The sequence below is a fragment of the Oryx dammah genome, unplaced genomic scaffold (assembly GCF_014754425.2).
Source record: "Oryx dammah isolate SB20612 unplaced genomic scaffold, SCBI_Odam_1.1 HiC_scaffold_23, whole genome shotgun sequence".
In the NCBI taxonomy this organism is placed as follows: domain Eukaryota; kingdom Metazoa; phylum Chordata; class Mammalia; order Artiodactyla; family Bovidae; genus Oryx; species Oryx dammah.
In genome coordinates this window covers 72,298,086-72,323,034 of record NW_024070207.1, presented here as the reverse complement: position 1 = coordinate 72,323,034, position 24,949 = coordinate 72,298,086, and the positions used below count along the sequence as shown (strand labels likewise).

The 24,949-nt window shown below is 51.9% G+C and overlaps 2 protein-coding genes across 4 annotated transcripts in view; both read left to right on the top strand.

Moving 5' to 3' along the window:
• Nucleotides 1–6: 6 nt before the first annotated feature.
• Nucleotides 7–23,475, top strand: MED12 (mediator complex subunit 12). The gene is made up of 45 exons (XM_040265729.1): nt 7–310; nt 839–943; nt 1,151–1,342; nt 1,479–1,635; nt 2,796–2,977; nt 3,165–3,275; nt 3,393–3,647; nt 4,012–4,158; nt 4,317–4,416; nt 4,547–4,683; nt 5,040–5,171; nt 5,512–5,638; nt 6,110–6,339; nt 6,865–6,945; nt 7,077–7,247; nt 7,450–7,594; nt 7,761–7,811; nt 8,137–8,255; nt 8,449–8,592; nt 9,026–9,189; nt 9,393–9,524; nt 9,942–10,169; nt 10,346–10,490; nt 10,657–10,777; nt 11,135–11,236; nt 11,337–11,450; nt 11,699–11,874; nt 12,055–12,234; nt 13,308–13,379; nt 13,825–13,958; nt 14,127–14,288; nt 14,526–14,637; nt 14,806–14,895; nt 15,332–15,441; nt 15,671–15,806; nt 16,044–16,205; nt 17,187–17,561; nt 17,780–17,930; nt 18,086–18,291; nt 18,451–18,525; nt 18,618–18,835; nt 20,560–20,794; nt 21,611–21,742; nt 21,914–21,995; nt 22,225–23,475. The coding sequence occupies exons 1-45, from the start codon at nt 212–214 to the stop codon at nt 22,266–22,268; spliced, it is 6,543 nt and encodes a 2,180-aa protein (XP_040121663.1). The 5' UTR covers nt 7–211; the 3' UTR covers nt 22,269–23,475.
• Nucleotides 23,476–24,249: 774 nt separating this feature from the next.
• Nucleotides 24,250–24,949, top strand: part of NLGN3 (neuroligin 3) — a 26,936-nt gene continuing 26,236 nt past the window's right edge. For 2 of the 3 annotated variants that reach the window (XM_040265726.1, XM_040265727.1), the window contains exon 1: nt 24,266–24,372. The gene's annotated coding sequence lies outside the window, so the exon portion shown is untranslated. Of the gene's footprint in view, nt 24,373–24,949 lie in introns of all 3 variants that reach the window. The other variant, XM_040265728.1, reaches the window with a different exon arrangement.

Genomic DNA, 24,949 nt, shown 5'->3' with positions numbered 1-24,949 from the left:
GCGGTCGGTATTGTCAGACGGTTTCCGGCGTCCCTCGGTTTCCCTCGGTAGTTTCCGGCAAAGATCGGGAGTTTCTAACGTGCCCCTTGTAATCTCTCGGCTGCCGTCCTCGCCACCGCCGCCCCTCTTTTCGGCTCCCTCTCCCCTACCCACCACCCCCCCACCCCGCGATCGGCCCGGCTGGCGCCTCTGTCGCTACGGGCTGAGCAAGATGGCGGCCTTCGGGATCTTGAGCTACGAACACCGGCCCCTGAAGCGGCCGCGGCTGGGGCCTCCTGATGTGTACCCTCAAGATCCCAAACAGAAGGAGGTGAGTTCAGAAATTCGGGCTCCCAGGGGGCCAGGGGCCAGCAATCGGCAGAGGAGGAAGCACTGATGGCTGGGGGAAGCGGGGGCGGGGCGGCTCTGTGGGAGCGCAAGTCCTGAAAGGGGGAAGAGTAAAGTGGACTGGTGTCGGAGAGTAAGACCTGGGGGAGGTGGGGGCGGGTTTCTGGGCTAGAACCGGGAGTGATGTTGGGGCCACGCTGGAGGCGCCCCCTCTACACACACACACCTGAGAAAGTTGTCTGAGGCGGCTGGGTGAACTAAGGCTGCTTGTAAACTTGCAGGGGAAGAGTGCTGTTGAGGGAGCTCTGGGGATTGGGAATCTTAGTACTGTAGGGGTGAAGGTGGGGTCCAAATTAATATGAGATTATTTTAAAATAATAATGTGTTATCTACTCCCCAATCATTTTCCTATTTTTTTCCACCCTTGTTCCCTTCTCTTCTGCCCTCTTCCACCACCACCACCATCTCCCCCAAGGAAGAAAAAAGCTAAAATGTTGTTTTCCTGCCTCAGGATGAATTAACGGCCTTGAATGTAAAACAAGGTTTCAATAACCAGCCCGCTGTCTCTGGGGATGAACATGGCACTGCCAAGAATGTCAACTTTAATCCTGCCAAGGTGAGACAACCCCATCAGGATGAAGGAAAAGGCTGGAAGAATCTGAGAGGGAGCAAAGACCCTGGGCTGGGAAGACGTAAAGGGATGACCTAACTGGCGGTGTTTTCCTTTGTAACCTAATGCTACCACACTGGCATTTGCCCATCAAAGGCACAGCCACCTTTCTGCCCCTTCTTCCCACCCTGAGGTGTAGTTTTCTTCCCTCAGATCAGTTCCAACTTCAGCAGCATCATTGCAGAGAAGTTACGTTGTAACACCCTCCCTGACATTGGTCGAAGGAAGCCCCAAGTGAACCAGAAGGACAACTTCTGGCTGGTGACTGCACGATCCCAGAGTGCCATTAACACTTGGTTTACTGATCTGGCTGGCACCAAGCCACTCACACAACTAGCCAAAAAGGTGAGGTACTGTTTCCTGTTCTTTAGGACAAAGAGGGGAACATGAGTACCAAGTACCCTCTAATTCTTAGATTGAAGTACATGGGTGTCAGCTCACTGGGGTGAGAGAGGTCTCACTGTTTGCAATGTTCATTCAGGTCCCCATTTTCAGTAAGAAGGAAGAAGTATTTGGGTATTTAGCCAAATACACAGTGCCTGTGATGCGGGCTGCCTGGCTCATTAAGATGACCTGTGCCTACTATGCAGCAATCTCAGAGACCAAGGTTAAGAAGAGACATATTGACCCCTTCACAGGTGAGTAACTCCTAATACCAGAGGACCTACCACTGATCACTTCAAAGAGTGTGAGAAACCTTGAAATTACTCTCCTTCCTCATCTATACTCCTTGCTTCTGCTTGTATCTTGCATTCACTCAGTTAATAAACATCAAGTGTCTTGAGTATCTACTGTATGTGTGCTGCTGCTGCTGCTAAGTTGCTTCAGTTGCGTCCGACTCTGTGCGACCCCATAGACAGTAGCCGACCAGGCTCCGCCATCCCTGGGATTCTCCAGGCAAGAACACTGGAGTGGGTACTGGGCTATAAAGATAATCACTACCTAATCCCTGCTGTTAGGATGCTTATAGTCTAGTAGGGATGCTAAGGCTACTGTACAAATCCCATAATTAAATATAGAAACATAGTGTCAAAAGTGGAGGCAGGGGCTTCCTTGGTGGCTCAGTGGTAAAGAATCCACCTGCCAGTGCAGGAGACATGGGTTCGATCCCTGATCTGGAAAGATCCCACATGCCTCAGAGCAGCTAAGTCTGTGAGCCACAACTATTGAGCCTGTGCTCTGGAGCCCATGTGCCCCAACTACTGAAGCCTGTACACCCAAGAGCCCGTGCTCTACAAGAGAAGCCACTGCAATGAGAAGCCTGTACTCCACAACTAGAGACTAGCCCCACTTACCACAACTAGAGAGCTTGCATGCAGCAATGAAGACCCAGAGCAGCCAAAAATAAATAAATAATATTATGTAATATAAAAAAGTGGAAGCAGAAGTTTCTTTGAGAATTCAGTGAACAGAAAGGTTATTTTCTTTTGGGGCTACCTGGAAAGGCTTTAGGAAGGTGACATTTGTTTTTGTTTTGTTTTATTTTGTTGAAGTATAGTTGATTTATACTGTTGTGTTAGTTTCTCGTGTACACCAAAGTGATTCAGTTATACATATGTGTGTGTGTTTATCTATATTCTTTTTTGCATTCTTTTCCGTTATAGCTTATTATAGAATATCGAATGTAGTTCCCTGTGCTCTACAGTAGGACCTTGTTGTTGAAGGTGGCATTTGACTAGAGCCTATACGGGGATGAATAGGATTTAGAAACATGGTGACTGGGAGTGGGGGTGGGGGACAGAGGGTGTTCTAAGCAGAGGGACACTGTAAAATAGCCATCTTCCCATCTTTTTTCTAGAATGGACTCAGATCATCACCAAGTGCTTATGGGAGCAGCTTCAAAAGATGGCTGAATACTACCGACCAGGGCCTGCTGGAAGTGGGGGCTGTGGTTCCACTATAGGGCCCTTACCCCACGATGTTGAGATGGCAATCCGGCAGTGGGACTACAACGAGAAGCTGGCCATGTTCATGTTTCAGGTAGGAAGGAGAGTGTGTCGTGTGGCATGGAAATGAGCCTGACCTCATACTCTGCCAACATGGAGCAGAGTCCACCTGCCACCTTGCCCCACTGGTGGTTTTCCTCATCCTTTCATTTACTTTCTCTGCCTCATCTCTAATAGTCCCTGTTCAAAACTCATCCCCTTCCCACCCCTGGTGTCCATAGGACGGAATGCTGGACAGACATGAGTTCCTGACCTGGGTACTTGAGTGTTTTGAGAAAATCCGCCCTGGAGAGGATGAATTGCTTAAACTGCTGCTGCCCCTGCTGCTTCGAGTAAGGCCTAGGATTTGGGGGGGGGGGGCGGTTTCAGGAGGATTTGAGGAGATATAAGGCACAAGAGCTGTGTCCCTTGGAGAGAACTGGGGGGGTTTGATCATCATGTCTCCACAGTACTCTGGAGAGTTTGTTCAGTCTGCGTACCTCTCCCGCCGCCTTGCCTACTTCTGTACACGGAGACTGGCCCTGCAGCTGGATGGTGTGAGCAGTCACTCATCTCATGTGATGTCTGCTCAGTCGACAAGCACACTGCCCACCACCCCTGCTCCTCAGCCCCCAGCTAGCAGCACACCCTCTACACCCTTTAGTGACCTGCTTATGTGCCCTCAGCACCGGCCCCTAGTTTTTGGCCTCAGCTGTATCCTTCAGGTAGGTACTCGGTGGTCCCATGAAAGTATTAAGAGGCATCTTGAGAAGAGTCAGGTGCTTGTCCTGGAAAATGGGAGTGATTCTAACTTGGGGGCAAAAGTAGGCACTGAGAACTTGCTTGGAAATTGTCAGCTTCTGATTCATGGGGTGTTAGTTCCTTTTCAGTTAATACCCATCCAGGCCTAAATAGCAGACCTAAAACCTTTAGGAGGGTAGATGAGGAGAGGGGCTCAGAGATGGAGTGGTACCACCCCACGGACTCAGAATGACTTTGGATCAGAAGCCAAAGGGTGGGGTCTTATAGTGGGCTTCTAGAAAGGTAGCCATGGAAACCGAGTTTGACTTAGCTGTTTCTGTGTGGCAGACCATCCTGCTGTGTTGTCCTAGTGCCCTGGTTTGGCACTATTCACTGACTGATAGTCGAATCAAGACTGGCTCACCACTTGACCACCTGCCTATTGCTCCCTCCAACCTGCCCATGCCAGAGGGCAACAGTGCCTTCACTCAGCAGGTAAGTCTGACCAATAGCCTCGTACCCCCAGGGTACTGGGATGTGAGAAGTTACCTGTTCAGAAATAGTGACCTAGCACCTGCTACTGTTCTTTTAGCCTAGAGCCCTGGCCTTTTTCTTTATGCTTTACTACATCCTTAAAGCCCTCCTTTTTGCAGGTCCGTGCAAAGTTACGGGAGATCGAGCAACAGATCAAGGAGCGAGGACAGGCCGTTGAGGTTCGCTGGTCTTTTGATAAGTGCCAGGAAGCTACTGCAGGTGGGTGCCAGAAGACAGACAGTAAGAAGAATGTTTGAGGAAAGGATCAGGATGGTAAGGACATACAGATCTGAGAGCTGGCGTAGACCAGGCCTCTAGTTAAGTCCCCTTTACCACTTTTCCTCCTTAGGCTTCACCATTGGACGAGTACTCCATACTTTGGAAGTGTTGGACAGCCATAGTTTTGAACGCTCTGACTTCAGCAACTCTCTCGATTCCCTCTGTAATCGAATCTTTGGATTGGGGCCTAGCAAGGATGGGCACGAGGTAATAAGCAAGAAGGGGAAGAGAGGTGAAAAACAGAGCAAAAGCAATAGTATATATGAGGGGAAAGCGTGGTGAGGCATTGAAGCCAGAGGATGTCTGAAGAGACAATCCATCTTACTGAGCCTAGGATATTTTAAGATGGAGTCTGCTGCAGCTGCTAAGTGACTTCAGTCATGTCCGGCTCTGTGTGACCCCATGGATTGCAGCCTACCAGGCTCCTCCGTCCATGGGATTTTCCAGGCAAGAGTACTGGAGTGGGGTGCCATTGCCTTCTCCAAAAATAGTGTCTAGTTGCTGGGAAATTGGTTCTTTGTCCTCAACTCTACCTACTTACCCTATCTTCCTTTGTTCTCCAGATCTCCTCAGATGATGATGCAGTGGTATCATTACTGTGTGAATGGGCTGTCAGCTGCAAGCGTTCTGGTCGGCATCGTGCGATGGTGGTAGCCAAGCTGCTGGAGAAGAGACAGGCAGAGATTGAGGCTGAGGTTAGGGACAGCCCATGGGGCAGTGGCAGTTGGGATTGGAGCCAGATTGAGCTGGTAGTGGGACAAAAGTTGAAACTGTGAGAGTGAAGAAGTGGTAGAAAATGTACAGGGAAAGTTGAGGACATAAGGCAAAAGTAGAAAGGAGCAGAACCATGTCAGAGTTAAGAGAAGCGACCAAGGTGCAATTGGGAGATGGTAAAGAAAATGGGAGTCAGGGGAGGGGAGTGGAAGTAAAAACCTTGGGGATGGAGGCAGAACAGTCAGTAGTTCAAGGATTGCACATGGGCGAGTGAAGAAATAGTTGAAACTCAATCTTACAGTCTGTTCTTTCATCTTACAGCGTTGTGGAGAATCGGAAGCTGCAGATGAGAAGGGTTCCATTGCCTCTGGCTCCCTTTCTGCTCCCAGTGCTCCCATTTTCCAAGATGTCCTCTTACAGTTTCTGGATACACAGGCTCCCATGCTGAGTATGGACCTGCCACTCTCTGGTTCCCTCTGCCTAGACTCAGCCATCCTGTCATCAGAAAGCATAGTGAAGGGCCTTCTGGGATATATTTCAGTCTTGAGCTCTAAGCATTATGACTTTTGGACATAATTCTAGTCTTTGATCATCTTACAGTTCAACAGGGTCGAAAAATAAAGACAAGAATAAGAATGAGATCATGCAGTTGACGCATTTTCACGTATAAATAGCAGAGATGCTGTATTCCTTTAGGAGATGGTGTGTGGGGCAGAAGTTGGGGTAGGATAACCAACCACACTTCGTCCCTCAATAGCTTTGGTTTTGTTGGTTTTTTGTTTTGTTTTTTTTTTTTGAGTCATTCCTATTCTTGTCTACTTCAGGTACCTAGGAGCACCATGCCTTTGGTGTATTTCCTTCTTTCTGCCTGTCTCTTTTGTGCTCCTCTAACTCATCTTTTCTCCTTCCCTCTCTCCAGCGGACCCCCGAAGTGAGAGTGAGCGAGTGGAATTCTTTAACTTGGTACTGCTGTTCTGTGAACTGATTCGACATGATGTTTTCTCCCACAACATGTACACTTGCACCCTCATCTCCCGAGGGGACCTTGCCTTCGGAGCCCCTGGTCCCCGGCCTCCCTCTCCCTTTGATGACCCGACTGATGACCCAGAGCGCAAGGAGGCTGAGGGCAGCAGCAGCAGCAAGCTGGAGGTGAGCGAGCTTTTCCTTGTCCTAGATTGTTTCTTGACAGCCGCATCTTCTTGGCTCCAGGAGTCCTCTGAGAATCCTTTACGAAGTAAGGAGGGTAGGATTTGCATAGTGCTTTGCAGTTTAGCAAGCACTCTCAAGTTTTTTTTTTTTCATTTGATTCTCACAACAGACCTGTGAGGTATTGTTTTTATTTTTTTTTTGGAGGGGGGGCTGTGTCACACAGCTTGCAGGATCTTAGTTGCCCAACCAAGGACCACGGCAGTAAATGTGCCAAGTCTTTGCACTGGACCACCAGGGAATTCCCCGCCGCCCCCTGACCCCGCCCGCCGTGAGGTATCCTTATCCTCATTTTAAAGCTGAGAGAAACCAAGGCCTGCAGAGGTTAAGGGACCAGTCAAGGCTTGGATCTGGAACCAGTGCTTTTCCCAGTATGGGCTCCTCTCTTCGACTCCAGTCAACCTTTCGAGATGGTGGGGAGCAGCTCCTCAGGGCTAAAGCAGCTTCGCTTCTGTTCTCTACACTCAGGATCCAGGGCTCTCAGAGTCTATGGACATTGACCCTAGCTCCAGTGTGCTCTTTGAGGACATGGAGAAGCCTGATTTCTCAGTAAGTTACATACTGGTGTGGAAGCATCCAGCTCCTGAGGTCCTTCCATTATGCTACTTTGGGGAGTTTATGCACCCCCCTCAATCCCTTTGTCTTCCTCTAAACATTCTGCCCTTTCGCCTTTCTCTTAGTTGTTCTCCCCCACTATGCCCTGTGAGGGGAAGGGCAGTCCATCCCCTGAGAAACCAGATGTTGAGAAGGAGGTGAAGCCCCCACCCAAGGAGAAGCTAGAAGGAACCCTTGGGGTTCTTTATGACCAGCCGCGGCATGTGCAGTATGCCACACACTTTCCCATCCCCCAGGTACCGTTCGCCAACACCTTCCAACCCTCTGTTCTGAGCCCAGGTTTCTGTCCAAGGACTTTGCCGAGGGGTTGGAGCTGTTCTTGAGGGTGTGGTATGCTGGGAAGGGTTGGAGTGCTGGGGTGCTGAGGGGCATGGAGCATGCTTTTGAGAGGAGGGAGAGTGATCCCTGTTGGAGTCTGATGGTGCCGCTGGGATGCAGGAGGAGTCATGCAGCCATGAGTGCAACCAGCGGTTGGTCGTACTGTTTGGGGTGGGAAAGCAGCGAGATGATGCCCGCCATGCCATCAAGAAAATTACCAAGGATATCCTGAAGGTTCTGAACCGCAAGGGGACAGCAGAAACTGGTGGGTTTGAGGCACCTGAAATGGATCTCCCCCAAAGAGCGCCTTAGTCAGTCTTCCCTTCCCCAGCATAGGGAACTCCCAGTCATGTCCCAATGTCCTGTCTCTTGGAGTCTCCTGAGAGCTCTAGTCCTTTTGAAACTTCCCCCCTCATTCCCCCCCTCTGCAGACCAGCTTGCTCCTATTGTGCCTCTGAATCCTGGAGACCTGACATTCTTAGGTACCTCACAGTAAGCCCCATACTACCCGCCCTCCCTCTCCCTTCCCTCCCTCAACCTAGCACTTCCCTGTACATACTCCTCTAAGGTCCACATAGTCTGTGGTCCTCCAAACCTTTGCTTCACTGTTCCCTTCCCTTCATCCCTCCCCCACCCCTTCCTTGACCCTCCCTTCCCGTCGTCCCTCTTCCTTCCTTCCCTTCCTCCCTCCCTCCCTTCCTTCCCCTTTCCCTCCCCACCATAGCCTTCTCTCCATATCCACCCCCCACCCCCAGTTGCCTGGTTATCTTCCCTGTCCTGACTGGTCCCTTTCAACTGTCCCCTCAGGTGGGGAGGATGGACAGAAGCGGCGACGAAACCGACCTGAAGCTTTTCCCACTGCTGAGGATATCTTTGCTAAGTTCCAGCACCTTTCGCATTATGACCAACACCAGGTCACGGCTCAGGTGTGGGCCTAAGTCCAGCCCCCTTCCCACATTCTGGCCTCCTTATCCTGTTTTCCTTCTCTCCTTATCTTTTTTCTCCCCCAGGCAGGCTAAGCCTCCTGTTCTCACCCCTTTTCCCCATCATCCTTTGCTGCTACCCTGGTTCTTCTCACCTCTCTCCACTCCCATCTCTCACTCCCACTACCCTTATCAGGTCTCCCGGAATGTTCTGGAGCAGATCACGAGCTTTGCCCTTGGCATGTCGTACCACTTGCCTCTGGTGCAGCATGTGCAGTTTATCTTCGACCTCATGGAATATTCACTCAGCATCAGTGGCCTCATCGACTTTGCCATTCAGGTGGGGGAGTTGGGGAGATGAGGGAGAGGGCGTTTGTGCAGTACAGGGTCACAAGTACAAGAGCAGAGGCTCAAGCCAGTGTCCCATGTTATTTGGAGGGACCAAAAGACTAGTGTCGGGAGAGTGGCCAGTGAGCTAAGCCAGCAGGAATAGAGACTCAAGTGCTCCCTGGGGAGGCCCGAGAGATGGATTAGAGCACTGGGTACAGACTGTCCTTCCACTGTGGACTTCATAGGATTGTATCCTGGACACTGGGTAGATCATTGATGTGGCTTGTTGTTAACAGAATAAAGGGCAGTGGCATATGCCACTGGGGCCCTTCCAGGCTGAGGTATCTCTAGCAGGAAAGGGCTCCAGTTTTCTCACAGGAAGGGGAATGATGTATAACATTCGAGGCCTCTTCTTGTTTCTCAACCCCTACTCACTCTGCTAGCTGCTGAATGAACTGAGTGTAGTCGAGGCCGAACTGCTTCTCAAATCCTCAGATCTGGTGGGCAGCTACACCACCAGCCTGTGCCTGTGCATCGTGGCTGTCCTGCGCCACTATCACGCCTGCCTCATCCTCAACCAGGACCAGATGGCACAGGTCTTTGAGGGGTAAGTGGAGCTTCAGAATAACCAAAACCCATGGGGCCCTGGTGAAGGCCGTTGGAAATGACCTGCAGAGAACACATAGGGCTCTTGCCATGCAGAATTGCGTGCCTTCCTGGTAGGGAGGGGAGAGAACATTGCGGAGGGACAGGAATCTTGGCACCCAGACCCACCATTGCTCCAGGCGCAACTTTGTCCCTTCTTGACAGGCTGTGTGGTGTAGTTAAGCATGGGATGAACCGGTCCGATGGTTCCTCTGCAGAACGCTGTATCCTTGCATATCTCTATGATCTGTACACCTCCTGTAGCCATTTAAAGAGCAAATTTGGGGAACTCTTCAGGTAAGAGAGGTGGAAGGTAAGGGGTAGAGAGTGGGACCTCATCCCATCTCCTTGCTACTGCCCAACTCAGAAGCAGAGCACAGCTTACCACCCTGCTGTGTCTGCAGGGTCATTTGGGGACAGTGTCCTCTAAGTGTTCTTGGTCCCCAGAGTGGGCCTCCTTCCTCATCAGCCTTGCTTCCAGCCCACGCCTGCAGGGCCCACGCTCCTCCTCTCCACCTCCTGGGGCCCCTGTGCCTTATCCTCACTGGGTTTCTTTCCTGCCCAGTTGGTCGGCTTTGTCCCATTTCCCCTCTTCTTGCCTTAAGGCCCTTGGTCCCTCATTTTCTCCTTTTTGTTCCTTTCTCCTCTTTCCTGACCATCCCTCTGGCTCACTAGCACTTCCTCAATACTGCTCTCTCCTCTCCCCTCCTGCAGTGACTTCTGCTCCAAGGTGAAGAACACCATCTACTGCAATGTGGAGCCGTCAGAGTCCAACATGCGCTGGGCACCCGAGTTCATGATCGACACTTTAGAGAACCCCGCTGCTCACACCTTCACCTACACGGGGCTAGGCAAGAGTCTTAGTGAGAACCCTGCTAACCGCTACAGCTTTGTCTGCAATGCCCTTATGCACGTCTGTGTGGGGCACCATGATTCGGATAGGTATGGGGCGTACTGAGTGAGGCATGGGCACCACGCTCCCGCCTGATGTTGGGAGGGATGACTTGCCCGGGAGGTACCACAACCTTGGTTATAGCCGGGGTGGAGATGAAAAGTTAATGAGTCTGAGGTTTTGCCGGAACAAGGTTTTTGCTGAGGGCATTTGTACTTTTCCCCAGGGTGAATGACATCGCCATCCTGTGTGCAGAGCTGACCGGCTATTGCAAGTCACTGAGTGCAGAGTGGCTGGGAGTGCTTAAGGCCTTGTGCTGCTCCTCTAACAATGGCACTTGTGGTTTCAACGACCTCCTCTGCAATGTAGATGTGAGACTTGGGGTGGGGGCGCACCGGGCAGTCCCCAGGGCAGGAGTCTGCTCCCAGTGACTGTGAGAGCAGAGGGACAGCTTTATGCAGAATGGAGGCCCAGCACTCAGAGTAGGAGAACTCTTTCCACACTGAGTCCTGGTGTGTGTCTGCTTTTTTCCTCCAGGTCAGTGACCTGTCTTTTCACGACTCCCTGGCCACTTTTGTTGCCATCCTCATTGCTCGGCAGTGTTTGCTCCTGGAGGATCTGATTCGCTGTGCGGCCATCCCTTCACTCCTTAATGCTGGTAAACTACCAATTTGTGACCCCTAGAAAGTCTAGACCCCCAATGTCAATACACACTCAATGGCCATACTCCCCTTGTTCACTGTGGGGCTCCTGGTGGCACCAGAAGCCCATTCTGTTGTGTGCCTCAGGCTGAGAGGGGCCTCTTTCTGACCCTGCACCTGTATCCCCAGTCTTTCCTGTTCCTGACCCTTCCTGGTTCTCCCCTCTACACTATAGAACAGTTGGCTCCCTCACCTCTCCTCCAATGTGTTATCTCCTTTTGCCTGACCTCAACCACCTTTTTAGTACCTCAGCACCCACAAACCCACATATAGCCCACCTTCATCCTTTCCCTGCCTCTGTGTCTTCTCTGTAGCTTGCAGTGAACAGGACTCTGAGCCAGGGGCCCGGCTTACCTGCCGCATCCTCCTCCACCTTTTCAAGACACCTCAACTCAATCCTTGCCAATCGGATGGAAGTAAGTGACTCCATCCAAGCCAGCCTGCCAAGGATAGTGTGGCTACCCCACCCCCACCGTTTCTACTTTGGCTTCCCCTTACTTCAGCTCTCTCCACCAGACAAGCCTACTGTAGGAATCCGCTCCTCCTGTGACCGCCACCTGCTGGCTGCCTCCCAGAACCGCATCGTGGATGGAGCCGTGTTTGCTGTTCTCAAGGCTGTGTTTGTACTTGGTATGGGGGTAGGAAGAGTGGTGCTGAAAGTGTGTATAGGGTGGAGCGCCAGCTAAACTACAGAGGACAGTCTTTCTCTCTCCTAAATGTGGTCTCTCTGACCTTTCTGGAGGATAGGAAGGAGGGAAGTATGTTTCTGTCCCATAGGGCAGGATTTGGGGAGTGCTGCTTCTGTGGCTCTGGGGCAGGTCTCCACACAGCATTGGGATCTCACTTTGCACTCCGTATCTCCCGCCCGTGAACCGCAGGGGATGCGGAACTGAAGGGTTCGGGCTTCACTGTGACAGGAGGAACAGAAGAACTTCCAGAGGAGGAGGGAGGAGGTGGCAGTGGCAGTCGGAGGCAGGGTGGCCGCAACATCTCTGTGGAGACAGCTAGTCTGGATGTCTATGCCAAGTACGTGCTACGCAGCATCTGCCAGCAGGTCAGTCTCACCTTCTCTCGCAGACCTCTTAAATGCTGCTATATAATATAGTCTTGTTTCCTGTCATGATCACACCACCTCCCCGCCATACATTTTGTCCCTCACCAACCGCTGGTCCATCCCCCTTATTCCTAACCCCCTCACTGGTTGGCCTAGTCCCCTGATTCTTGGCTTCCTCAGGAATGGGTAGGAGAACGTTGCCTTAAATCGCTCTGTGAAGACAGCAATGACCTGCAAGACCCAGTGTTGAGCAGTGCCCAGGCCCAGCGCCTCATGCAGCTTATCTGCTACCCACATCGGCTGCTGGACAACGAGGATGGGGAAAACCCGCAGCGGCAACGCATTAAGCGTATTCTCCAGGTAGGCCAAGGTGACGGGGGTCTTGGAGGAAGTGGTGGGGCCTGAACCTGGGGTGAAATGATGGGAACCTTGAGAGAAAAAGAGAGGGAGAATGAAGTAGGAAGATGAATGAGGATATGGACAAAAGGTGGTGAGAGAAACAGCTCCAGCATGGGTTTCGAAGTCAAGCCAATATGGTCTAGACTCAAGAGTGAACCATTGGGTGAGGGCACACAGCTGGCTGGAGTAGGGCTTTGGCTTATCAGTGGGAGACAGAGCATCTGGGAGGTCTAGGTTTTGGTCTTATGTGTCTGGCATGTCAGTCGTAGCTCAGTGATGAGTAGTAATGCTGTTGGAAAGCTACTGCTTATTGAGTGGCTGCTTCATGCTGAGTACCGTGCTCAGTACTCTATGTAGATTTCCTCAGTTAGTCTTTACAACCCTGTGAAGTAGGTATGAATATCCCTGTTTTAGCATCAATGAAACTGAGGCTTGAAGAGGTTAAGTAACTTGCCCAAGGTTCAGTAACTCACGCAGCTGGTAAGTTTAGAGTCAGTAAGGAGCCCAGGTCTGCCTGCACCCTTCCTGCCTCACCACACTGCTGCAGACATTCATGTGACTGGGGGTGGAAAAATAAAGCTGTTAAGGAAAACCTAAAGGAATGAGGCCTCTTCAGCTGAGAGAAGATAATGCCTCAGAGAGATTAACTAAGACTAGCCCTCGGGTCTGTAAAGGACTTTGAAAACAGGAGTGGCAAGCTTCAACTTCAACATCAAAGATTTAAGTTAAGCATTAAGCAGAACTTCCTGATGCTGAGGAATGTGAGGCTCTGGAGCAGGAAACTGGGGAAGATGTGAAATTTTTCCAAAACCACTTTTGAAGTAGGATAGATTTTTTTTCAGTAATTTTGGATTTTTTTTTTCATTTTGGATTATTTAAGTGTGATTTTTCCTAAAGAGGGAAAGTCAAGGGCCCTTGCAGACCTCCAGGCATATGTGATTCAAGGTTGTGAGAGATCAGGGGCTGGCATCAGGGTACTAAGTGGCTGGGATGACACAGTGATGACTAGATTGTTGATGGGGTCTCTGTCACAGAACTTGGACCAGTGGACCATGCGCCAGTCTTCGTTGGAACTACAGCTCATGATCAAACAGACCCCTAACAATGTGAGTGGTTCCCAGACCCTCTCTCATGCTCACTTCCAACAATAAGTGTCAGGGAAGGGGGCTGCCACAGAAGAGCCTAGGTTCTATCTTTGGGTTCTGGAGATAAGAGAGGATGGGAAGATGGCAGATGTGTGGAGCCGATGATAAGGGGCATGGGTTGAGAGTGTTGGGGCTCTGAGCTGTGGGGAAGGTTGGCAGCTGTGGTAGTGGAGCCTGTTTCTGTGGCCACAGCTGTAAAGGGGTATGTAAAGGAGAAGACGGTGGGGCACTGGAGAAGTACTGCAAGGTGGTGGAGGGCATGATGCCCAACAGAGTTGTGTCCCTACCCTCCCCTCAGCCTCCACGGGTGCCTTCCTCTGTCTTCATCTCCTATCTCTCCTACTATCTCTTTGCCTTTGCCACAAGCTAACCTATTTACCTCCCCTGTGCCTTTCATCCTCCTTAGGAGATGAACTCCCTCTTAGAGAACATCGCCAAGGCCACAATCGAGGTTTTCCAACAGTCTGCAGAGACAGGGTCATCTTCTGGAAATGCTGCAAGCAACATGCCCAGCAGCAGCAAGACAAAGCCTGTGCTCAGGTTGAGTAGAAATGTGTTAGGACCCATCCCCTTCTGAGTTTTCTCTTCCAGTAGTGTAAATGATTTCAGCTGCCCAGAGATGACAGGCATGTCCATCTAGAAAAGAGAGGAGGGATTGTTCCAGCCTTGCCTGGCTCCTCTGTAACCCTGTGTGTGCCATCTCTTCAGCTCCCTAGAACGCTCGGGTGTATGGCTGGTGGCTCCTCTCATTGCCAAACTGCCCACCTCAGTCCAGGGGCATGTGTTAAAGGCTGCTGGGGAAGAATTGGAGAACGGCCAGCACCTGGACACCTCTTCCCGCAAAGAACGTGATCGACAAAAGCAAAAGAGGTAAAGCAGCTGTTGTGGGGCTGGAATTGTGGAGTGGAATGGAAAGGAGGCCTGGGGAGGAAGAGAAGTTGGGCCAAAGAGGTGAGGGTCAAAATCAGAAAAAGGTGCAATTGGAAGAGAAGAGAGATGGTCAAACAAGAGGCTAGATCTTAAAAAAGTAGAGTCGGGGGCTTGGAGGAATGAGGTTGGAAGTTGCCTGACCTGGTCCTGTTCTTTTTCTTCTCCTCCTGTCTCTAGCATGTCCCTGTTGAGCCAGCAGCCCTTCTTATCCCTGGTGCTGACATGTCTGAAGGGGCAGGATGAGCAGCGTGAGGGACTCCTTACCTCCCTCTACAGCCAGGTCCACCAGGTATGGGTCTTTGGGCCTGGAGCTAGGCAGGAGGGCAGAGGAGGATGCAGCCAAGAGGCCACTTATGTACTCTTAATCTTCAGTATTTTCTGACAAGAACACCCTGGGTGCTTTGGCATGGACATGATGAAATCCCTGAGCTGTGTGTTATACTTGTTTCTGTCTTAGATTGTGACTAACTGGAAAGATGACCATTATTTAGACGATTGCAAACCAAAGCAGCTAATGCATGAGGCACTCAAACTGCGGCTCAACCTGGTGAGAGAGGGAGCTGGGAAGAAGGAGGAAAGGGGTGGAGCTAGGACCACAGACAAAGAAGCCCCAGCCTAGGGAGGCAAGGATGCAGATGAGGGCCCAGGCTCGCCTGGATCTTCTTGTATTAACCCATCTCTCCTAAAGGACGTGGGACATGGAAGTGGTTAAGGAGACTGTATCCTTGCAGGGACCCTGCCTCAGTATTGTAGATTTTGGCTGGGCCCGAGAAGCCCTAGACACCTATTGTGGAGTGTTCAATGAGATCCTGGACATCCTTTGGTCCAACTCCATCGTTATATAAGTAAGGAAACCAAGGCCCAGAGAGGTCGAGAATTAAGTCATTGGCCTGAGATCATGTAGCCCAGGTTCTAATCTGAGCTTCCTTAAAGGCTGGCCTCTGCCCCTGAGCCATCTGACTGACTTGATGTGGCCCTGGCAGGTGGGGGGCATGTTTGACACAGTGCAGCGCAGCACCCAGCAGACCACAGAGTGGGCTGTGCTCCTCCTGGAGATCATCATCAGCGGCACTGTCGACATGCAGTCCAACAAGTAAAGCATCCCCCTCCCCTCCCTCCACTTTCGCCCCCAAGAGGAGCCCCTCCCCCAAACCAGGTGCATGACCCTGGCAGTAGATGCGGCTGACACTTTGGGCTCTGAGGTCCAGGGTCTGGGGTTTTTCACACGGTTTGGGTGCCTGCTCCCTGCTCATGTCCAAGCCGACCATCTCTGTCTGTCTGAAACTCTCTCCTCTGGTTTTCTCCCTGGCTTCCTGCTATAGCGAGCTCTTCACCACTGTCCTGGACATGCTAAGCGTGCTCATCAATGGGACCCTAGCTGCAGACATGTCCAGCATCTCCCAGGGAAGCATGGAGGAAAACAAACGTGCCTACATGAACCTGGTGAAGAAGCTGCGGGTGAGCGGAGGGAGCGAGGCCTAGAGGCCTCCTCCCTCTTCCTTGAGGGAGTCCAGCCTCAGTGACATCATCCTGCCCCCCTACCCTTCCCTCACACATCTGTGTCTTCTTTGTTACTTGTTTAGTGAGGATTTACTGAGGGTTTTCTTCGGGCCAGCTTCTGTGCTGGCCCCTGAGAGGTCCCATTCCTTGTTTCCTGTCTCCTGAAACTCTTGTCCCGTCTTCTTGTGCCTGCAGAAAGAGTTGGCGGAACGCCAGTCGGATAGTCTGGAAAAAGTTTACCAGCTGCTGCCACTGCCCAAGCCGACTCGAGATGTGATCACGTGTGAGCCGCAGGGCTCCCTTATTGACACCAAGGGCAACAAGATTGCTGGCTTCGACTCCATCTTCAAGAAGGAGGCACGTTCCATTATCTTCCCACCTCTTGCTTCCTGCCTCCCACCTTTGTTCCCCTTTGGGCCAGAGCCTCCCCTGCTTTAACCCTGTAGCTGCAACAAGTTCATTGGGCTCCATGAGGAAGCAAGAACCGTCCCTGGGGTGTTGAGATAATCACTTAATTTCCTCAAGTATCTTCTCCCTGTCTTGGGAGTCTCATTCTCTTTCCTTGGTCTCTCCTTTCACCCCTCCCCACTACCTATCATCCCCACCACCTTTGTACCTGCCACCCATTTCTCAGCACCCCAGCCTCTTTCCTCTGCCCCACCCACAGCCCATCCTGCTCCACCTCAGCCTGCACCCCACCTATCTGCCTGGACGATGGCCCACATCTCTTTAATCCCTGCATCTCTTTCCTCCCATCCACCTATCTCAACATAGTTTTCTCTGTTCCCTCTTTCTGTGAGTTGCGGTATTTATTGAGTAATCATAATCATTGTGTGTAGTAGAGGGAGAGGAGAATAAGGATGTGGGGTTCCAAATCTGAAGCTCAACCCATTCCTATAGGTGTTCTTTCTCTTCATTGTTTTCCTGCTTATTTGTCTCTGTCTATCTTTCTGTGTATCTCTCCCTCTCTCTCTCTCTCGGCCTATCTCTCTCTTCCTGTTTTTCTCTCTCTCCCTGTTTCTGTCTGTCTCTCTGGCTGCCTTCAGTCTCTCACTGCCTTTTCTTTCTCTGCCTTCCTGTTTCTATATCTGTCTTCCTCTGACTGTCGGTGTCTGTCTCTGTCTCCCTCTGCTCCCTACCGTCCCCTCTTCATTCTCCCTCCCCTGTGTGTATATCCATGTCTGTCTGTCTTCCTCTCGCCATCTTCCCTGAATCTACCCATGAACTTTTTTTTTCTTTTGTTGCCAACAGATACTTTTCCCTCTCCTGCAAGTCTTCAAGGTCTGTGTTGTATTTTCCAAGTTTCAGCAGCTCACTATTTCTCATTTTCTGGAGCAGGGTCTTCAGGTTTCCACCAAACAAAAGATCTCTCCCTGGGATCTTTTTGAGGGCTTGAAGCCATCAGCGCCACTGTCTTGGGGCTGGTTTGGAACAGTCCGGGTGGACCGGCGCGTGGCCCGTGGAGAGGAGCAGCAGCGACTGCTGCTGTACCACACACACCTGAGGCCCCGGCCCCGCGCCTACTACCTGGAGCCACTGCCACTGCCTCCAGAAGATGAGGAACCCCCTGCCCCCACCCTGCTAGAGCCTGAAAAAAAGGCTCCAGAGCCCCCCAAAACTGACAAACCTGGAGCTGCTCCACCCAGCACTGAGGAACGCAAGAAGAAGTCCACCAAGGGCAAGAAGCGCAGCCAGCCTGCCGTCAAGACAGAAGTGAGCACCGCTGCTACCGTCCCCATGCATGCTGTCCCTGTGCACATCTTTCCCAGCCTCACTCTCTTCCTGATCCTGGTTGTGGGAGGGCTAGGGGCATTTGAGGAAGGAGTACTTTTAGAATTAAAACAATGAGTCATATAGCTCCACCTCCTGTTCTGCTCTCCTTTCCTGTTTGACCCCAGCCCTCTCACCTTCCTCCCCTGCCATTCACACAGGACTATGGAATGGGCCCAGGCCGAAGTGGCCCCTACGGAGTGACAGTGCCTCCAGACCTCCTGCACCATGCCAACCCTGGCTCCATCTCCCACCTTAGCTACAGGCAGAGCTCCATAGGCCTCTACACCCAGAACCAGCCACTGCCAGCAGGTGAGTACCAGCCACTGGGTGCGAGGGACTGACCCGAATATTCTTCCCATCTGAAGGGCGATGCCACTTCTCCCAGGAGCTATGGATGCGCAGGGTGCTGAGCAGGGGACAGAGGGACAAAAAGCCTAAAGAGGTCAGCTGGCTCCCCTTTCCAGGTGGCCCCCGCGTGGATCCATACCGCCCCATGCGGTTACCAATGCAGAAGCTGCCTACCCGCCCACCTTACCCTGGAGTGCTGCCCACGACCATGACTGGTGTCATGGGACTGGAACCTGCCTCCTACAAGACGTCTGTGTACCGACAGCAGCAGCCTGCAGTGCCCCAAGGACAGCGCCTTCGCCAACAGCTCCAGGCAAAGATAGTGAGAGGGGCCGTAGGGAGGGCTGTCAGGGAGAGGGGCTTTTGAAGGTCACAGGAATTTGGGGTCTTCACAAGGACATGCAGAGTGGGAGATGCAAGAAACGAGGTGACAGAAAGCATTTCCAGAGTTTGAGTTTGTTTCCTTTTTCACCTCTAACAGAGTCAAGGGATGTTGGGACAGTCATCTGTCCATCAGATGACTCCCAGTTCTTCGTACGGTTTGCAGACCTCCCAGGTAAGAGCGCAAGATGGGGAGACTTGGGGAGCTCCAGGAAGGCTGGTCTGCACACCCCTGGCTCTGACATCCTCTCTCCTCCTCCCCTCCAGGGCTATACTCCTTATGTTTCTCATGTGGGATTGCAGCAACACACAGGCCCTGCAGGTACCATGGTGCCCCCCAGCTACTCCAGCCAGCCTTACCAGAGCACCCACCCTTCTACCAATCCTACTCTTGTAGATCCTACTCGCCACCTGCAGCAGCGGCCCAGTGGCTATGTGCACCAGCAGGCCCCAACCTACGGACATGGGCTGACCTCCACTCAAAGGTACCCAAGTGAGCCAGGGGTGGCGGAGACACTGAGGCTTTTGATTTGGGAAAACCTGGGCCTGGATGTGGTGAGACTAGTCAGAACTTTTGGAGGCATCAAGAGCACGTACCTGGCCTGTCAACAAAAAATGCCAGAGCTGGAAGGGGCACTGGTGGCCAGTACTCTCATGCCTGCTTCCCAACGTTTCTTTGAGAACCAAAGAGGATAAATCACTTATATGCTTATGAGAAGGAAAGACCTGGAGTTCATAGATGCAGTGTATGGGAAGGAGTCATCTAGCTACCATTAGAGCAGTTTAATGCTGGAATGGACCAGCGAACACATCTTCCCACCTTACTGAATGTCAGTTAGGCCTTACTTAAGACATTGTAATCATGTCTTGAGGTTCTGCAGCTTAGGGTTGAGAACACTGCAGGGTAGACCAGAAGAAAAGCCCCTAACTTAGAGGTCCTGGTTAAGTGCCCACTGTGTGGCCAGCACTATGCTGGGACCAGGTGGGGTGAGGAAAGCTATTTGAAAAAAATCCAAAGTCCTTCACCACACAGAACTTTTACTCTAGCTGGGAAGAAGAGACTTATTCAGAAGAGTACTTAGAGAACGTGGTAATGAAAGATACAAGCAGCTGTGCAGTTGGGTGCTGTGAAATAAAATGGGAATTCAGGAAAAGTGGGGGATGATATCATTGTGGGCCTGAGTCATCAGAGAAAGTTTCATGAAGGAGGTCAGACTTGAGTTGGCCTTTGAAGGATAGCTGTGATTTGGATTTGTGGGGAGGAGGAAAAGGAGGGGGATCCCAGGTAGAGGATGTAACATTAACAAAGACGTGTAGGGTGGCTGGGAGGACAGGCAGGAGAAGAGCTTGGCTGGAGTTTAAGATTCATGGCAGGGAAGGAGTAGGGATAGGCTGGGAGTGGATCGGTTGAGAGAGAGCTTGGAATGCTTGGCACGGGGTTGAGACACAGTCCCAGAAAGCGCTCTTGATCAGGAAAATGATGTGATGATTTGGGCATGTTGAGATTAACATGGGTCTCGTGGAGAGGATGGGCTTCCCTTATAGCTCAGTTGGTGAAGAATCTGCCTGCCAATGCAGGAGAGCTGGGTTCGATTCCTGGATTGGGAAGATCCCCTGGAGAAGGAACTGGCAACCCACTCTAGTATTCCTGCCTAGAGAATCCCATGGACAGAAGAGCCTGGCAGGCTACTGTCCATGGGGTCACAAGAGCCAGACATGACTTAGCGACTAAACCACTACCACGTGGAGAGGATGCAAAGGGAAGGTGACAGAAGACTTGAGACAGGGACCCAGCCAGTAGCCTGTTGAGGTGAAGTACAGATTGGGGTCAGGAAAGTGTAAGGAGCAATAGAACTCAGCAGTCTTCAAGACCCTGACAATAGTAATAAGCTGAACAACCTCAGTGAGTGTTTATAGAATAGCTAGCCTATGCTCAGGCTGTGTTTCATTTTCATAAGAGAAAAACAGCTACAACAGAATTGAAAAATCCCTCACCATGAAGGTTAGGAGACAGTAAAGTAGGGGGTTGTCTTTGCTTCTCATTCCCCAACTTAGTAATCTGTTACAAGCCAAAAAGGCTCTTCTGGTTGGTGACAGAAGTGAATGAAATGGCCTTTTGGTATTTCTTTGGGGTCAGAGACCTGGGGCTTATCTGCCCCTCTCCCCCCACAGCCCATGCCTTGATCTCTGCCTCTCCTTGTCTTTGTAGGTTTTCCCACCAGACACTGCAGCAAACACCCATGATAGGCACCATGACCCCACTGGGCCCCCAGGGTGTCCAGGCCGGCATCCGGTCGGCTTCCATCCTGCCTGAGCAGCAACAGCAGCAGCAACAGCAGCAGCAGCAGCAGCAACAGCAGCAGCAGCAGCAGCAGCAGCAGCAGCAGCAGCAGCAGTACCATATCCGGCAGCAGCAGCAGCAGCAGCAGCAACAGATCCTTCGGGTAAGGCCCTGGGATTTCATCTGGGACCTGGGAGACCTAGGAGGAGGAGGAGGGGAAGAGGGCAAAGAGAGGCACAGGCTCTTCTGGGTGGTTCTCCTATTATATAGAGTGAAGTAAGTCAGAAAGAGAAAAACAAATGTCATATATTAATGCGTATATGTGGAATCTAGAAAGATGATACTGATGAACCTTTTTTCAGGGCAGCAGTAGAGATGCAGCCATGGAGAACAAACTTGTGGACACAAGCAGAGGGATTGAGAGGGTGGGATAAATTGAGAGAGTAGCACTGAAAAACATATATTACCACATGTAAAATTAGAGCCAGTGGAAATTTGCTGTATGACTCAGGGAGCTCAAACCTGGTGCTCTGTGACAACCTAAAGGGGTGGGAAGAGGGTGGAAGGGAAGTTCAAGAGGGAGGGGACATATGTACACCTATGGCTAATTCATGTTGATGTATGGCAGAAATCAAACAAATATTATAAAGCAATTATCCTTCAATTAAATAGAGTTTAAAAAAAGGCGAAAAGATAGAATGAGGCAGTGCAAGTACCTAAAGTACCCTCAGGGGAGCTGGCATGTAGTGGGGTCTTGAGAAGCTAGTTCCCTCCCTCCCCCACTTTTCCAGGGGTCCCGGTTGGAGAGAGTTGGGGGTCATCTGCTGGGCCCTCCAGATTAAATTTTCTCTGCAGCTCCCTGAGCAGGGAAGGCAGCAGACCCAGAGTTCCCTGTGCTTCCTCTGCTCTCCCTGTCCCTCCACCACTGAGGTTCAGCCCCTTGCCCTCCTTACATGGATCTCTTCTGTCTTCATGGCAGCAGCAGCAACAGCAGCAGCAGCAGCAACAGCAGCAGCAGCAGCAACAGCAGCAACAGCAGCAGCAACAAGCACACCAGCAGCAACAGCAGCAGGCGGCTCCTCCTCAGCCCCAGCCCCAGTCCCAGCCCCAGGTAGCTGCTGGACTCAAGCCCCCGCCCCCCGCCCCCACTGGGGCGGCAGCATGTTCGGCTAGGGAGAGGCAGGAGGCAAGCCCAGGCCCTCTACAGATGGGTGGGGACATGAGGATGGAGAAGGATGGGGAACATTTGAGTTCCGTCTTCCATGTCCTGTTTTCACCTCAGTTCCAGCGCCAGGGGCTTCAGCAGACACAGCAACAACAACAGACAGCAGCTTTGGTCCGGCAGCTCCAACAACAGCTCTCCAGTAAGCCTGCCTTCCTGCCCAAGGAGTGCCCCGACAGAATAACTGGGGGGGCGGGGCGGGGGAGGGGTGGAGGGTAGAGGTCAAAGTGGCTGAGGTGATTGCTTCAAGCCCAGCTTGTGGGGGAAGCATTGCCTTCTACCCCTTTCCCTCGGCGCCTGAGTGGCTCACCTCATGCAGACCCTCGCCCCCGCTCAGCTGCCCATCCCTGATAGTCTCTGGTTTTTCACAGACACCCAGCCACAGCCCAGTACCAACATATTTGGACGCTACTGAGCCACCTGGAGGAACTGCTTGTACACTGGATGTGGCCCCACCATTTCCTCTTAATTCCCAGTCCTCTTCCTGGGCTAGCACCAGTAGTGGTTGGGGCTCTTCCCTTAGGCTCCATTTTTAATGAGTTTTTAGTATTTTTGTTAATGTGAGGCATTGAGCTGTTGGGTTTTGTATATTATTTATATAGAGACCCCAGAGCTGTTGCACCCAATACACAGAGCTTCTTTGCAAAGAAAGTGTGTGAATCTGCGTGTCCAGGAAGGGTGGGCTCTTGGAAGGGTGTCGGGGCTGGACCAGCAAGTCGGCACCTTCATTCTCTTCAGATCATCTCTCCTGTTCACCTTCCACCCTCTACATTTCTGAATTCTAATTGGGTTGCTACCATCTCTTCCTTTCTCTAACCTGCCAACACGTTAAGACTTGGAGCCTTAGTCTCTCAATAAGGGCAGCTCATCTTCTCATCTAGATGGTGTGGCTTCTGTATAGCTTGTTCCATGGAGGAAACACTGCTGGGACTGGGGAGGAGCCACTGGACCAAGGGAAAAATCACTGGAACCTGATTCTTCTTCCACCCACGCCACACACTGGTTTTGAATAAGCTTCAGGGTGGGGGGTGAGGGTGACAGACACTGCCTATCCTTTGGGCCACCTTGTATGGTCCCCATCACACACCAAGTGATATCCTAGATAGAGAAGTTCCCTGAGTCACATGTCTAGGACAAAACATTGTCCTCCATTGGTAAGGGTTGCCATCACATAGGTGGTGGAAGGGCAGAATGGTTCCAGGAGGAAAAGAAACCAGTGAAAGGAAGCACCCTTTTCTCTCTCTGCTCTGTTACTGGAACTGCTTGTTTTCACACGACCCATCTTCACAGTTACCCAGAGTGACCTCCTGACTCCCATCTTATAGTAGAGAAAACTCAAAAATGTTGCTCCAGAGTCACATTTGGAACTGTGGCAGGGCCATTTTCAGTGCCCTTGCCTTCTGGTTTGGGGCTCAAGATCTAAGACTATTCATGAGAGGCAACTGGTTTACTATCATGGAGCCCTCTGGTGGGGCTGGAAGAGGCCAGTCCCAACCTCATAGATGGGTGGTACCTGATGACTGGACAACTTCAGGATGCCATCCAGGCCATAGTTGCACTCTAGTACCGGGAAATGTCAGGTGTGCTGGTAAAACCAGGAGCACCAATCAATACCCAAGTTACAAAAAAAAAAAGTCCCTCTGAGGTCCATGAAGCCCTTGCTCAGATGAGACTTACTAAATTTAAGAGTAGTGTGCACAAGGAGAGGAACTGTCCAACAGGATCAAGTTGAACATAACTGACTGAAGCTTTCTTCTGCCCTGTGTTATCCTGACAGAAACGTTCTGAGGAACTATACGGGTAGAGGCTTGGCTGGGATAAGGGACACTCAGAGGGGCTTCGGATGGGGGCTAATGAAACTGGACAGGTGCCCTACACGCAGAACACAACACACTGAGACAACCGGGTCTGGAGTGGGAGAGACTGACATGGTTGGACAACTGGCATGCTGACAGCCGGAGTCTGACATGCCCCAACAGTGAGGAACAACACTGACCTTTTTGAGAGTGACAAGATGAGGGCAAAGTGCACCCCACACTACACACCTACTGTTGGTGCTCGAGTGGTGCTGGTGCTGAGGAGAGGTGAGGGGCACCAAGTGGGCTGGCGGCTGGTCTTCATGGAGTGTGACTGAGGACTCCTGCAGGCAGTGCCTCAGTTTCTCCCTTTGTTTTGAGGTCTCAAGCTTTGAAGGTAAAGTTTGAACTAGCTACCCTGGAAGATCATCTATCTCTGATTTGAGGGGTGTGTGAGAGAGAGGATGGGGAAAGTGTGCTTGTGCCTGGGAGGAATTGGGCCATGCCCCAGGACTTGAGCCATCTCTGGCGCAAAAGGAGTTAATGGCAGGGACCGCGCCCCCCCTTGTCCGGGTACGCGCAGCGCGCCCCCTCGGTGCGCGGGCACAGCAGCCAGGCTGCCGGAGAGCAGATCTCGGGGATTCGGGTGCGGAGCCCTTGGCCTGGAAGCGATATGGGTGGTCCGTGGCCCGGTTCAGTCGCTCGCAACAGCCCGGGGAACAGGTGAGGCCGCCTGCCCCGGTCTCTCATCCTCTAGCTGTCCATACCTTGCCCCGATCCTATCCTTTCCCAATCCTGGGGTGCTCCACTTCCCAGCCAATGCACCCCATCCTCAACCCCATGTTCTCCACTGGCACCCTTGACCCCCCCCCAATCCTCCCCCGCATTTCCCTTCCACCTCCTTCCTCCCTGAATCCCGCATCCTTATCATCCTCCCGCCCATGGTCCCTCTATTTCCACTGCCCTGCCCGCATGCTCATCAAAATACCCCTCCTGAGGGCCCCCTGCCCCGTTTCTGTTTTGCACATTGCCAGTGCCCCCTCCCCCGCAGTGCAGCCCCATCCTTCTTCCATCATAGCATCTCACAGCCAGACTCCCCCCCCCACCCTCCGCACCCCCCCCCCCCAACGGAGGCCTTTATCCTGTCCTCCCCCATTCCAATGCAGCTCCATCCCCCAATACCATTCAGAACCCGCAAAGCCCCCAATACTGCAGTTCGCGACACCAGTCCATTCCCGCACAATGCACCCCCGCCCCCCCCCCCGCCCAATACTGCTCCAGCCCAGAGTACCCCCCAGAT

Bases quoted from the DNA above. Each gene is read 5' to 3' on its own strand.
- MED12 (XM_040265729.1), top strand. From the start codon at position 212: ATGGCGGCCTTCGGGATCTTGAGCTACGAACACCGGCCCCTGAAGCGG. The intron at 18,526-18,617 runs GTAAGAGCGCAA...CCTCCCCTCCAG, and splicing joins ACGGTTTGCAGACCTCCCAG to GGCTATACTCCTTATGTTTC. The intron at 20,795-21,610 runs GTAAGGCCCTGG...TCTTCATGGCAG, and splicing joins AGCAGCAACAGATCCTTCGG to CAGCAGCAACAGCAGCAGCA.